Raw genomic sequence first — 15,541 nt, forward strand, 5'->3', positions numbered from 1 at the left:
GAATATATATTGAAGCGTTTATGAACATTTGTCTAAAAAGACTAATCACTAATTGTTTACTTTAATACCATACTCTGGAGTGCATAGTTTATCGTAACACGTTACATCGTAGCTGTTCACCAGAGACTTTCCCCGTACTCTTATTTCTACAATTTTCCCAGATGGACAGGAGTAATCCATTCTCTCTTTCCTTTCTTGTTTTCCTATGGTTTCTAATCACACTAAAACGGAATGCACCTACAATATATAAATCAAGGCACGGGGCGCACCTAAACCTACACCATATAATTTTACTGTTTATACGTTAAAATTTATCAAGCCCATGATCCAAACTAGTGTAAAACTTTAAACTTAGAAAGCTAGAAGATACATAAATATATGTGTGTTTTAAACAGATAAGTGACATTTTCATGACGTCAGATTGCTGATGCCAGATGGTGTGATAACCTCATCAAACCTTTTCTGTATACGGGAAATATATGGTGTAACATTGTGGTTATACAACTGTCGCAGTGTCGGTGGGCCTGAATCAATCGATGAAATTGCGAAGGTGTACACTGCTTAGAGCCGTATGATGAATTAAGCATCATGATTGTGTGAATAAAATCGTTCTCTACAACACAACACAACACAACACAACACAACTTAACATAGTTTGTTACATTCCAATTTAATACAAATGTAGTAATTTACAAAACGCTTCACCTTTTACCCCCGCTTTAAATTCGATCCGATATCAAGGAAGTCTTTGAATGCTGTAAATCATTCAAGAAAGGAGGTCAATAGGTGACTGTTTGGGAAAAGAAATCGAATGATCGTATACATATATTAGACTGTGAGACCCTTTTTGAATATTAATGCCGCTCTTACTTCAAAGGGTAGTTTGAATTCTACGAGTAAACACTCCACGTTCCAACAGTCCCTCCCAACCGAGTTGGCCTTTAAGCACACGTACATCTCGTCATAGCTTGATGAAAGGGTCTATTGCGTACATATTTAAAACCCAACAGAGAGAAATTATACATGCAAATGTGTCTAAAATTGTACTTTGAGTTTTGGAAAAAACATCTAAGGGAATCTAACGAACATAAAACTAAAGCAAGGAGATATAAACTGACTCGAGGTTGATTTTTGGATTGTTATGTTAAACTAAGGATTTACATAATTTCAAATAATCTGCGAGTACATTATGACTGCCTGATATATAAAGATGGTGTACCATATGATGAACCTTTTTTCTACATTCAATTTACACATAGGATAAGCCAAAATGTAATCACAGAATTTTAACGAATTTCTTTTTAAAATGTCCATTCTTTACGAGCAGTGTGTATATCCATTTTATAAGCAGTGTGTATATCCATTTTATAAGCAGTGTGTATATCCATTTTATAAGCAGTGTGTATATCCATTTTATAAGCACTACATATATTTACCAATTAATAACATAGGAGGACCAGTATAATTAATAAACATAGTAAGAAAAGTATACATCTATGGATTCATGACTTTTTAAACCGATTACCCCCTTATGCATTCGCCAAATTAATGCCTTATGACTAATAATTCTAATTTAAACTCTGTGAATTCAATTTTTGATCTAACAATATAACGTAACTTCAGAAATAAGGTAGGTAGGTCAGAACTTTATATTTTATTTTATTTTTGATGATGATGTTGATGATGATGATGATGATGATGATGATGATGATGATGATGATGATGATGATGATGATGATGATGTTGTTGTTGTTGTTGTTGTTGTTGTTATTGTTGTTGATGATGTTGTTGATGATGATGATGTTGATGTTGTTGTTGTTGTTGTTGTTGTTGTTGTTGTTGTTGTTGTTGTTGTTGATGATGATGATGATGATGATGATGATGATGATGCTGATGATGATGATGACACTGGTGGTACTTACTAAGGGTAAATGTAAACTATGTATACAGTTAATACACACAATTCTTTGCTGGCATAAATCTTTTCAAAACCATTGAACTGTAGAAGGAGGAATTGCATACAGTAACAACATAAGAATTATCAAGCAAGAACATTGAACTAAGAGAAACCGTAGACACGACTTTACCACACAAGAGATGCAAAAGAAATGCCGATTAAGTGTTGGCGATTTTAATGGAAATAACCATGGAAACCTTGCAAATTCGTGCACGAATCTTTTATATACTGCGTCAATCAAGACCATTGATAATTGACTCTGCATTAGGTTTAAATGTGAGAAGGTAAACCCGTCACACGACATTTTTATTTGATGAATGTGTCTGAATAGATACTTGTAGCTTGTTATCATTCGTAGTCTAGTCTAGTTACAAGACATAATGTAAGTGCCTTACACTAAATATATATATTGACCTACATCTGAACAGAAGGCATCCCAATAAACTTTTTTCGCTCACCAGTACTATGACCTCGACGTGACCTCGACGCACTTAGTTATTCACAAAAATGGAAGTTTTACAGCGGCATTAGATCATCGTTTAAATGTAAATCGTAAATTATTCAATTTATTTTGACAAAGCAATGATAAAGGTACTATAAAAAAGTAGTCATTAATTTATTTTAGGATTGTCTACTTTAAAGATGCCACACTTTGATTTCCACTGTGTATATAAATTGAGCATATATCAACATAGAATTCAGCATTTGGACAGGGCTAATTTACTCACTAAAATGGCGATTGAAGAACGAAACGGGTGTAGGGTAGAGTGTCATCAAAGGAAACAACTATTCAGACTCACACGAAGTGGATATAAACCTTTCACCAAATGAGGACATAATTACAATTTGCTATCCCACTGTTTATTCGCTTCGAGAATACTTCAAGCTTATCATCAAATACAAGCTTCAATTCATATAGAATTGTGTGTGTGTGCCAACATTTTACGTGTATATCGATTCACGTGAATAGATTGGTGTCTATATGCAAATTTTTGTGAATTTAGTTGTAAAATATAACGAATGTGTTGGTTTTATTTGCAATTTATGAAAATATGTCCTCCTCAGTGTTCAGTTATCGACAGTGTCATTACATTTGTATGAAACTCTAACTAGGTTGAATTAGACTCAACTAATCGGAGGAGAAACACTTAATAATTCATTCACGAAATTCGAATTTCAGTAATTGCCATGTAGGGAATAAATGTTGTATTCAAGACATTTGTCCATTTTACTCTTTTCGTCAACAGCTTCGTATCAGGGGGTCGTTTATGTCTCTCATTTCAGTCAACTGTAAAGGATTATATCACAAGTGGGTCTAGACTGTTTTCCTAGATGATTTGATCTTAACTCTTGTCTAAAAGATGTCAGAGGTCATATGAATCACCAGCGTATTTAGTGATCATTGAGAATTATTTAGCCATTCACATGAGTGATGAAGGTTGGAAGACCTCAACTTCAACAATGATACTCATGTTTGTTACTAAAATTAAGACAAGTTGATATAGTTAAATTAAGACATTTCAGCGCATAGGATTAAAGCCTTCACATTGCAACCTACATCCTACCAGGTCCCCAATTATACAGGTACAGTCGTGGTTCACATCTTGTCCAAGGACTTTAGCCACTCAGAAACAAACAGCAGGCACCGACAGGGCCCGAACCTGCAACCTGTAGATTCCAAGCCGGTCACGCTAACCATTCACCCATCATGACTCCACATATGTAATGTAAGATCTATTCAATTGATAGGCATTGGTCGACCCATTGAGAAGAAGATTTGTCTCTGTGTTCAAAGAACAGTCATTGTTAAGAATAGTCAGCGAAAATTGCAACCTTCTCAATGGCCAAATAAGGAATGCGAAAGATGATGTTAGTTTTATTTGCATATCCATGTCTATTTAAATGCTTCTAAAATACTACTACTCCATCGCACATTTCAAGACATATTTAAGTGAAAGTTCTTTAAAGCGTACATACATACATACATACATACATACATACATACATACATACATACATACATACATACATACATACATACATACATACATACACACACACGCGCACGCACACACGCACGCACCCACGCACGCACGCACACACACATACACACACACATACACACACACACATACATACATACATACATACATACATACATACATACATACATACATACATACATACATACATACATACATACATACATACATACATACATACATGCATGCATACATACACACACACACACACACACACACACACGTACGTACGTACGTACGTACGTACATACATACATACATACATACATACATACATACATACATACATACATACATACATACATACATACATATAAAAACGTCATTATTTGGTAGTATGATCATCCTAGACTAGAATATCAGCATCCTGGAATGGAGTATTAGCTCACAAGTGACTATGAGTTACCATAACGGAGTTGAATTAATTTCAATCTAAGCTTAACGTTCATCATAGATAGAATATTCCCAGAGTACTCTATCATAAGATCAAAGACCCTGAAATATGGCAAATACCTTATATAAAAGTGCCATTACATTTTGAATAGTCAAGACATTATGATTACGATATTTATATATCTAGTCTCCGTCAACTGCCTTGAAGGAAAGTCATTAAAACTTAATATATATTTTAGATCGCACTCAAACGGTTACAACCTCATAAATTCCTGCATCATAAGATGATATACCAAAGGTCAACTCATGGTATGGTCTAGAACTTGTCCTAAATTAAATCTTGGGACAGAATATTCATTTAGGCTCCCATTGACGGTACTATAATGAATCAACCAAATGATTGGTCGTGTTGTTCTTATGTAACCCAGTATAATAGTGAAATTCAAATGTGAGACAATTCGCAGCCTGCTATCTTTTTTGTGTAAAATGAAACCGTGTATACACGACTGGTTGATGACTTTCCGTTCCTCTAATACGTCACGTATGTCACGACCATGAGAAACCATAATATATTTTCAGGCTACTATGGCTAAGGTGAAGTATTACTGATATATTACATTGAAAATTACTAATCTCAATAAGACCATTGTGGGATATTGACACTGCATTGAGATTTCTGTGCACGATTTTGTGTAGTCAATATGTTGTTTTTTCAATATAAACGTAACACTCAATAATTTTCGGAAGATATACATAGTTTTATTATTATCATTTTGATTTGTCCTTCTGTCAGTAGAAAAAATTCATCGGATATTCTAAAAACATAATGCAGTCAATCCTTTCAAATCCTACTGCTACAGATGCTTAGGAAGAAATCGGATTCATAATCGCATTATATCCCATTCTCGTTAAATAATTACTTTACTTATCTAACCTGTATATGCTGAATGCAATCTAGGGAAATAATCATTTCATCAGTCAGGTCTTTCGACAACAAAAATATAATATTTCAGAGAGTGCTGATTATTTGAAGCATGTATTGAATAAAATGAAGACTTGATAGAATGTAACAAAGTTAAAAATATCAATCTCATATTTCGTTTCAACGTACTCTGAAGTACATTATCTGTATTGACATGCCATATAATGATTGTCTGCTGAGTACTGCCCTACAACTCAATTTCTACACTATCCAAATTGGCTGGTTTTAATCCTTGCCTTCACCTTCTCTCCTAACTGCTTCCTTCTCTTTTTTCAAAGTTAATTCTTCAGTCTCGCTGTCGAGTCAAAGTACAAACATTATAATACTTTCACTTTAATACAATGTTAATAAAGTTATATCGTGATTTACTATACTTCTAAAATGACAATAATATGTGTACAAGTGCTCACAAACTGAACGGAATTACATGATTCAATATTAATAAAGTGTCATTGATGCTTTGTATGATACAGAAGAAAGTAAAGAAACGATTATAAGTTCTGAGACCGTGTTTGATGTGAATCCAGGAATGCATATTATTATATTATATACTTTATTGTCATGCTAAATTTACATGAAATTCTGAATGAATACTGAAATAGTCTTAATTCACTATTTAGCCTTCAGTTATGGACAGTGTCATTACATTTGTATAATAACTCTAACTAGGTTGAATTAGACTCAAGAAATCAGAATGTAAAACCTTAATAATTCATTCAAAAAAAGTCGAATCAAGTAATTGTATCGTGGGGAATAAATATATTGACGACACTACGCAGCTTGAGTCGTATCCCTCATTTTAGTGGACTGCAAACATAGGGGTCTGTAAGTGTTCCGGGGTTGTTAATGTTCTGTTAGCTAGGTGAGGTGTTATGTGTGATATTTCTCAATGTCTAGAATACCTGAGGTTATACGAAGTACTGACTGTATCAGTATATATGGGTATAACTTAAACTTTCATGTCTCTATACACACACACACTCACACACACACACACACACACACACACACACACACACACACACACACACACACATTGGGTAGATTTCCTTGTTAGCAAGACGTGTCGGTTTTTCAAGGTAGAAGTTAGAGATTTTAGAGTAAGACAGGGCTATGTTCGTCACCTGTTTAGACAGATTTATATGTGTATCAGTGTATCTTCCTATGCCCAATGAAGCAGGAAGAGTACGTTTCTTACAATGGAGAGAACATTTGATTTCTCTTAAACACCCTTTCAAACATTTCAACATACGTCAGTAAAATCTCTTCAAGGCATACAGTGATTACAATAAGTTAAATGACTGATTATGAAAGGTAAAATATAAATGATGAAGAGTATATAAAGAACTAAGTGTTTAAGTAGACTGAACGGTTGACACCACTATCAATCAAACTGGCATCAACAAAGAATGCTTTCAAATATACTATTTCACATGCATTTAACGCGTTAAGCCATTTTTAGACAAATTAGACATAGCATAACTTTAACCTTAGTATTTTTTATCATGCAAAGGTATTCCCATGATATGGAGACTCCCAATGTCGAGAAATGGTAGTGTAAGCAGTATATTATGTGATTAATTAAACTGAAAGAAACGTTAACTCGACATTATATGTCAAAATCAATTCTTCTCCTAATATATAATTCCATGATATTACCCCATTTGTCTTATTGTATAGAGATATGGGGAAATACCTATAAGTCATTTCTTCAACCTATCTTAAATCTTCAGAAGAAAGTTCTCCGACTCATCACATTTTCTGATTTTCGTGCTCCCTCTGCCCCTCTGTTTCGCCAACTTAGCATCTTAAATGTTCACCAGTTACGTATATTTAATACTTGTTTATTTATCTTTGATTTGAAAAACAACAATTTCTCACAGACAGTGTATGACTACCTCGACACATATCACATAATTACATGACGTGACTTTCAACAGGAGACAAATTCTACATTCCTAATTTGAGCCAACACAATAACCTATTAAACCAGCATTGAGGTCGCTTTACTTTCATCGATGATTTCGATAGTGCATAATGTGTTCGTCAATGGGGGCGCTCTTTGTGTGTATTTTATCCCCATAAAACCAGCATATCATCTATTCCGACGAGTTTTATGAAGACCGCAATACGTTATGGTGATGACAGATTATGTGGCTTACACAAAAATATATCGAATATATGTAATACATTTACTTGTCTATCTATTTCGGACAAGTATGTCAACTTTTTGACAAATCTTAACACAATGGGTGATATGTGAAATATGATTAAAGACAGGCCTGAGGAAAAATGAAGAGAAAAAGCAGGAAAATGTGACGATTTAATATTAGAGAGAAAGAGACAGACAGACAGACAGACAGACAGACAGACAGACAGACAGACAGACAGACAGAGACGAGCGCACACGGACAGATTGAAGAGAGTGAGCAAAAGAGGTGACAAAAGAAAAGAAAGAAAATGAAAGAATGTAATTGGTACAATAAACGCAACCAGTTGTTTTGAAAATCACATTGTAAAATCGATTACAATGTACTGCTCAACGATTACATAGACTCCTAATGACATCTTAGACCCCTATTTCCTATTGTGGTCTGTTGATATGTACTGTCCATTTATTGGTATTTTTACATTTAACATATTTTCAGTGAATAGATTGTTGAGTACAATCTCTGTGCAACATCCATCAGATCTGTAGTCTGATAAAAAAAAATGCCTAGCAGGTTTAAGTTTTCGCCTAAGGTTTGCAGCGTGAAAAATTTGTACAAATTTAAATCAAACAAAATGACTAACTACAAATTTAGAAACAGGGGACAGTGTATCGTAAGGGATGCACATGATTAACAAACTAAAGTTGCACGTGATGTTCGCTAATAGTCAACACCATGGATATTCAAATGAGGCGATCCAAAATAGAAAGAAAGGTTAGCGAACTATTGAAGTACTGCGACACTAATTGTAAAGATGAACATGTACTTCTATAGTTGACATTTTCAATTGACGTGGATTATGGTTTCATTTTTTTTTCTTGGTAAAAGCGAACTGTTACATTCATGAGGTGATTTTCTTGTATGCAAATTCTAATAAATGTTGAAGTTATTTATGCCATTTCCATTTTTACTTTCTTTACTTGTCTTGGGTACCGCCATCTCCGGAATGACCTCTAGCTTACTGGCGATTAATAACCTGAAGAAACCAACTAATCTATCGCTAAATCGTGATTCTCCTCCGAAATGTGCTACTGTAACAGCTAAACTTCACGAGGCTAGTTCCTATACAGTATCGTTACCATTCACACCTCCACTCGGTTTAGTTAGAAACCACGTTGGCATCCAGACTACAGCTTCATATAAGCAAGACTTTCATGGTTTGTACGGATGTGTTCTGGAATGCCGTGAACCAACTAAGAGAAGCTGATTACATCCATCAAATCTTACGAAGTTGTTTTAATGTTGATCGTGTTTTCAGAATGTTTTAACCTTTGAATTCTAATTGTGTGAAACACCAATTTGGGAAATAAGTGTTAATTACTAAGATTGTTAGCTGTATGCATTTCATTGGCTAAATTATAATTCTAAGGCCACAACATTGCTTATTACCCGTTTTAATTGAAGCATTAACTTCGATTTCAAGTTCAAAATATGACGAGAAAATGAAGTACAGGGGTATAAGGAGATGATACAAATGATTGTCAGATTGACAAGCGCATGTATAGATATATTTTGCTATAGGAAGAACAATAAATACGATTTGCCTCGACCAAATGTTGACTGTGTATATTTAACACAGTAGTAATGTTCATCGGAAAAAAAAATGTTTAATTTAGTCTAGTATGTTGACTTCTGTGGCATTGTATTATTGATGTGAAAACGTCGTACACAATTTTTCATTTCATTACTCATTATGCAACCCTACGTCTGGGCCTTGTAACTTCTTGTAGTAGGGGTGTTGGTAATGAGTTTATGACGACACTGAAACAGTCCCTCGGCAAAACGATAAAGTTGACTGACCATCTCAGGTTTGGAAGCATTATCCAAAAATACAAAACAGGTAAGCAGTGTTTACCTAGGAGGGAGGGGGAGAATGCATTGCTTCATCACCATGGTGATGAAGAGATGTCGATTATCTTACACAACACCCTTTATGTTAATATTTACCTATATCGACCAAAATGGTAGATCTGGTATCATGCCAATTACAATTAGCATACATATGGTTCGGCCCTATTGTATATGGTGCCTGGTACTCATGAGCACACCATCAAAGAAAGTAAAAGTGTTTGCATATAGTATTACTCTTACGTTTCTTGGAGGTAGATATACTGGTGAGAGTCAGTACCTTCAGCACTCACATCAACGTAGTGATACCTTAGGTTTGGATCGCTTCTAGGCCAGGTAAGAAAGTAGTTGACTGACATCATTTGGAAAATGTGTTTCCCTTTTAGTTTGTTTATGATGAATACATGCCTCATTCCATGTAGTGCGTGCAAAACAGAGAAATGCGGTCACTGTGCCAGATATTCAGATTTGAACCCTTGTTTTTTGTGATAGCCAACGAGTTTGGACACAAAAGATAACAAAATGTGTAACGAAAGTGTTAGTTAAAACTAGAGTTAAGTAAAGTTTTCTCCTATCATTATTTCTTATCATTTGCAGGTCAATTTCGAAGATAACAAATAAAAATGCTGAAATTTGTCGTTTTGCTGTTTGCAGTAATTGCATTGGGTAAGATTTGTTGCTATACAATGTGTTACCATTTTGTCATGTCATCTTTGACTCCGATTTAGAATTAGCACATTTGAAATAGTCAATACTTTTTAGCGATGCCGTCTTCCCTGACCCTGGTATATATCGACAAGGAAGGAAAATAGAACCGATTTCATCGAATCTATATATTATACGAGAATCATGAAGCTCGTCTCAAAAAGTTATCTTTAAATGGACAAGCGGTGAATGTTTTTCATTATAAAAATTATGGAATCGAAAATTAGTTTCTTTTGTACATGGCCACTCTTTCTTAGTTTTCTAAGCAAAACTGACGTGAAACAAATTTTCAATCTTGTGGGAGCAAAGAACGAATCTCACATCGTCTAAGGGTATATAATAACATTTCGTGTAGGATATAATTACACATAATTAGATGTCTTTGGTTAGATTCAGATCTCGAACTTCGGGTTAATTTAAAGTATACGTATTGTCAAGCCGTTGTCATAAGAGATTCCAAAGGAGGATTGGGTGGCGATTTGAATTCTTTTTAGTATATGATTGGATAGCGTTCCGTCCTACCCAGGTGTAAATCGCAACCAACTACTACATTTGTATTATTGCTTGTTTTCTTGTTGTGTTTCAGCAAATGCCCAGATGTACACAGATGAAACCGTCATGGATGGGGACGATAAAACACCGATGCCCATGCATGAAGACACTGATGACCACATGATGATGATGATGTGTATGCAGGATTCCGACTGTGGACATGGCATGTGTCACTTCATGGATGAACGCAGCAGCATCTGCCGTTGTCCCAAGAACTATTTTGGTGATCACTGTGAAAATCGTAAGTATCCTATAAAAACTATTTATGATTAGTATATAGGTAATTTAATTCTTTCATAAATAATTTCACAAAGAAACGGGTTAGTATGAAGTCGATCCTACACCAACATTGTAATAAAGTGATAATTAGATATATGATTACATTATGATGGATGGATGGATAGCGTGCGTTAGTGAGTGAGTGAGTGAGTGAGTGAGTGAGTGAGTGAGTGAGTGAGTCAGTCAGTCAGTCAGTCAGTCAGTCAGTGTACACAAATCAATCAACGTGTCAGTCTGTCTGCCTGCCTGCCTGCCTGTCTGTCTGTCTGTCTGTCTGTCTGTCTGTCTGTCTGTCTGTCTGTCTGTCTACATGTATCTGGGAATTGTACGTTAAATTGACAACCGTTTTCTTTTGTCAGTACAACAGAATTCGTTCTCGATTTTCATTTTATAATTTATCATCAATTTAGTAAACTATTGGAAAACATAATATAACCCCCTTCTATGATTTCGTCACTAGATAAACCACTGCAATGCATTGTTTGCGACGGATTCGTGCATGAACACGACCAGTGCTCATCGGGCATGAACGTTGCCGTTCAAAATTGCACTGAAGAACAAACTTTCTGCAAGGTAGGTCACTTGTAATGTCACATGTCATAGTTCTTAGCATGAGCACATAAAAACACCATCAAAGGACGATGTATGTGTCACCCTATGTATTAGCTAGCTGTAGTAAGACATACCATAAATCGTCTTGCCATGATATTGTTTCTGTGCTCAATACTAATAAGATATATTCTTACTTAGGAAATAACTTTTGTCTGAACGTAAACCCAGCCTGATAATGGAAGACCACTACACCATTACTAGTATATGCACCATTAACCTCGCAACAGCCCGGGTCTGGTTTCCCCGGCGGCCCACCCCATTGTAATAACTGAAGACGCCCTATCGCTGATTTTAATCCCCACTATTTGCAGTTGTTGATAATCTTTACAGGTGTTCGCACTCGATATCCTAATCAGGATAGAATTATATCCCATTAACTACAATTGTTTAATATACGTAAAATGTTACCCTCCCCTGATTCTGTCATGCAAAAAAGTGACTCTCCCTCAATTTTTTTAAACATGACCCCCCCCCTCCCCCACCGTTAAAGTAGTTCAAAACATGGTAATGGAAAAGGACACGAGTCCCAGAATATGTGTGGTGTGAAGACACGATATTAATAAATACATGTGTTTGGAACTCATTGGTTAAGGCTACAAAGATTAGTAGATTGACACACTCCTGACATTGTCGGGACCGAGGTCAACATCGCCACAACATATCCCCAGTATCTTAAGCAACTGTTCCCGTTTTACTCCTGTGATACCCACTTCTCTCCTCCCATTACAGCTGACAATGACTACATGGTTGTCAGCAGCGATAACATTGAGATGGTATGATATTATGGCACATAACCCCAACTCTAAGTTTTATCCAGACTTTATGTCCAAACACACACATGACGAAAGTCATAGCATAGGGAAAAGCGTTGCTTGTTTAATGTGTGCAGGGCAACACAGAACTGTATTGAAGTCAACTTACTTTCAACAATACAAGAAAGACTGAAAAGCCTTGAATCTAAATTGGCTGCATGTGCAAAACGATGCAAATGAACGAAGGTCAACGGTTGCCGAAAAGGTGCGAGAATCCACAAGACTGAAAACGTCCAAAGAGCACATAGTCGCCAAGGAAACGTCAGAAATAAAAACACCGTAATTCTTAGGGAAAAATTCTGGAAACCTGTACCCGAATGCCGAATGCTGAATACATTTCTTTTTTAATGAAAGTTAGAAAGTGACTTTTGCGGAACGAAAAAAACAGCTGACCTAAAACTGCGATTTAAGAAAAGATATCAAACTAATTAATAACATACAAAATAAAATGTTAAATAAGTTCATAACATTCAAATTGAATGCATAACGTACTGGTTTCACTTTCAATACAAAGAACACCTGTGCAAAGCTTGCAACCTATTGGCCAGTTGTTACGTCACGCCAAGACAATAATCTCCGGCTTTAGTGCTAACCCGGCGTTGGGAATTTTATCTCTAAACCTAACCCTAACCCTAACCTAAATGGCAGCAACGGGATTTGGGACCGATGAGAGTGATGGGATGGCAACCCCCTCCCCCCCCAAAAAAAAAAAACCGACAAAAAACAAACAAACAAAAAACAACAGAGCCGATTTGTAAAAAGTGAGTCTTCCCCATTCCCCTGGCCTACCCCCTGTAAATACTGAAGGTTCCCTTACAGATTTTTCCTTGAATTTGATTTTTTACAGACAGAAATATGGTACGGTGATGACAACGTTATGTGGCTTAAACGCCATGGATGTTCTGCCCAATGCTGGAATAATGCTAATTGCGGTCGTAAGTATATTGTAAATGTCTTATTATAATTTGAACAGTTTGAAACCGTTCCCTTCATGACGACCATAAATCCTTTCATTCTCCTCCATATGAAATGTATAATTGTAAATACCTGATAAGTTTTTGATATTTCATATTACAGCCCACAGCCCAAACAGTTGCGTGGCTTGCTGTGATTACGAGAGGTGTTTCGGCTACGAGAAGGAGATACTAAATATGGCTGCTGGCGCTTCCATCGTCACATCCGGCATCGTATCTGTCAGTATTGCTGTTATCGCTAGTATTTTCATGTAAATTTCTGATGTATGGGAAGGGATCGGGAAACCTCTTAAGCTTACTATGTATGGTAGCAAAAAAGGAAACGGGAGAGATGATCAATTTTCCTACCTAATTGTTTTTTTTTTCAAAAATTTAATATATAAATGTAACAGAAAAACTGGCCCTTATTAGTCAAAGAATAGATCAAAGACGATTGTCCCTTTCTTGGGAATTTTAACGGGTGTTTTCGACAGGATTGAGCCTAGCCTAGTAGATTGAAGTTAGTAGCCTCAATCCTGTCGAAGATACCGAAGTGCCGAGTTATTTCTCATACAAATACTTGACAAACACTCAACCTTGGAGGGTACACAGTAAATAAAGAGTCCTGTCGGACAGTTTTCCTAAAGTGGATTGACGGTAAATATTGATTACGTAATCGTACATTGTAAACTCGATTCATTTCCAGAATCAAGCTTGTTACTGAGAATGTAAAGTGTCAATAAACGTTTTATATGCAACGATAGTTGTCAACAAAGTTATTTTCCTATTTAAAGAGTGCCTGGTGTGATTTTAATCACAGTGTTGCTGAACAGCAAATATTTGATCTATGTACCCAATACATTTATACTACATTAATTTTGTACTTGTAACGTTGACTTCTAGCTTTGGTTCTGGGAAGGGCACATCTTCATCCAGGGGATGAAGACGTGACGTAGTTCTCTGAGCGCATATTTCCAGAGCTTGAACAAGCTTCCGTCAATAAACTGCCGCATATATATTTTTTGCAACTGGTTACGTAACCTTCTTTTTTGTTCTGTGTGTCGCTGTGTAATCCTGGACTGTAATTCGCTACTTGGGTTACATCCAAAATAGTTGAAAAAAACCCAGACCGTCAGAGAAAAAAGAATCAAACCACAAATACAAATTCACGAGTTCATTCTAAATGTCAGAGCTTTCAGTAGAGGCCAGAGGAGTGCTGGAAGAATTTACATGTGTAGGACAAATTTCACAATGTTAATTCACATAGTCCTCCTCCGTACATGAGTATACAATAATTGCTTGAGATAGTTCTTGCATAAAATTGTAACCATTACAGATATATACTTTGAGATTGTTGATATCTTCATGAATTTTCCAAAAAATGAGTTTCTGGCCACTTGAAAAAGACTAGTGTTAGTAAGGACATTCCTTTGAAGGAGATTCATACTCGATGGTAAATAGATAAGGAGGGAAAGAAGTCAAGTTACTAAATGTGGTCGTTTTCTTCGATGGCACTGTCGGTGGTGAGATTATGGAATGCTGTGCTAGAGAAATCCATTTGACTACATGGTTAAGATGATCGTAGCGTGTATATTAACTAAACTAGAAGGGAAGAGAAGAGACAACTTAAAGTCAGAATTTAACTTCATAATATGTAATGTTAATCTCGATGATAATGTTCTTGACTTGAGACGAGTTGTTCAGTGTCCTTCCCATACACACCTATGGTCTTTATTTCGCGGAAACTTGTACTTCAAATTACCTTTATAACATCCATGTATAAGTAAAATGATTGGTGGAAAACAATATTTCAAAACGTTGACAGGATAGGTGTAGTTTGGAGTCTCAGTTCGTTCTCATTAAAATGTCCACAATTTCGTGATTTACCTGTGTTACATCACCGAAGTGATGAATGACACAATCTTAAATTCACAATTATCAAAAGTTGTCAAGTCCCAAATGAAATTTTCACTTTGGGATATCGCTATGAGCGAGTGGTACATAGTTACCAAGAACAGTATACGGAGTACCCATAGAGTTGGGGGGATGGGGATGAGGCTGTTCAAAATTTTCGATTCCTTTCCCTCATTCTCGCAAGCCAGAGTTCTTATTTCTGTGGGAGGCTCGTTAAGAACGTTGCCGTAAAACAGGCCGTGGTTTGCGACGATGTGGGAGGCTCGTTAAGAACGTTGCCGT

At 36.0% G+C, this 15,541-nt stretch overlaps 1 protein-coding gene across 1 annotated transcript; it reads left to right on the forward strand.

Annotated features, from left to right (window-relative positions):
* Positions 1 to 9,702: 9,702 nt before the first annotated feature.
* Positions 9,703 to 13,764, forward strand: LOC144453859 (uncharacterized). The gene is made up of 6 exons (XM_078145233.1): positions 9,703 to 9,768; positions 10,030 to 10,098; positions 10,724 to 10,930; positions 11,429 to 11,541; positions 13,240 to 13,327; positions 13,470 to 13,764. The coding sequence occupies exons 2-6, from the start codon at positions 10,056 to 10,058 to the stop codon at positions 13,619 to 13,621; spliced, it is 603 nt and encodes a 200-aa protein (XP_078001359.1). The 5' UTR covers positions 9,703 to 9,768; positions 10,030 to 10,055; the 3' UTR covers positions 13,622 to 13,764.
* The last annotated feature ends 1,777 nt before the right edge of the window (positions 13,765 to 15,541 follow it).

The sequence above is a fragment of the Glandiceps talaboti genome, chromosome 2 (assembly GCF_964340395.1).
Source record: "Glandiceps talaboti chromosome 2, keGlaTala1.1, whole genome shotgun sequence".
Lineage (NCBI taxonomy): Eukaryota > Metazoa > Hemichordata > Enteropneusta > Spengelidae > Glandiceps > Glandiceps talaboti.

Coding starts and splice junctions, on each gene's coding strand:
- LOC144453859 (XM_078145233.1), top strand. CDS start 10,056: ATGCTGAAATTTGTCGTTTTGCTGTTTGCAGTAATTGCATTGG. Junction 10,931..11,428: donor TGGTGATCACTGTGAAAATC/GTAAGTATCCTA, acceptor TTTCGTCACTAG/ATAAACCACTGCAATGCATT. Junction 11,542..13,239: donor AAGAACAAACTTTCTGCAAG/GTAGGTCACTTG, acceptor GATTTTTTACAG/ACAGAAATATGGTACGGTGA.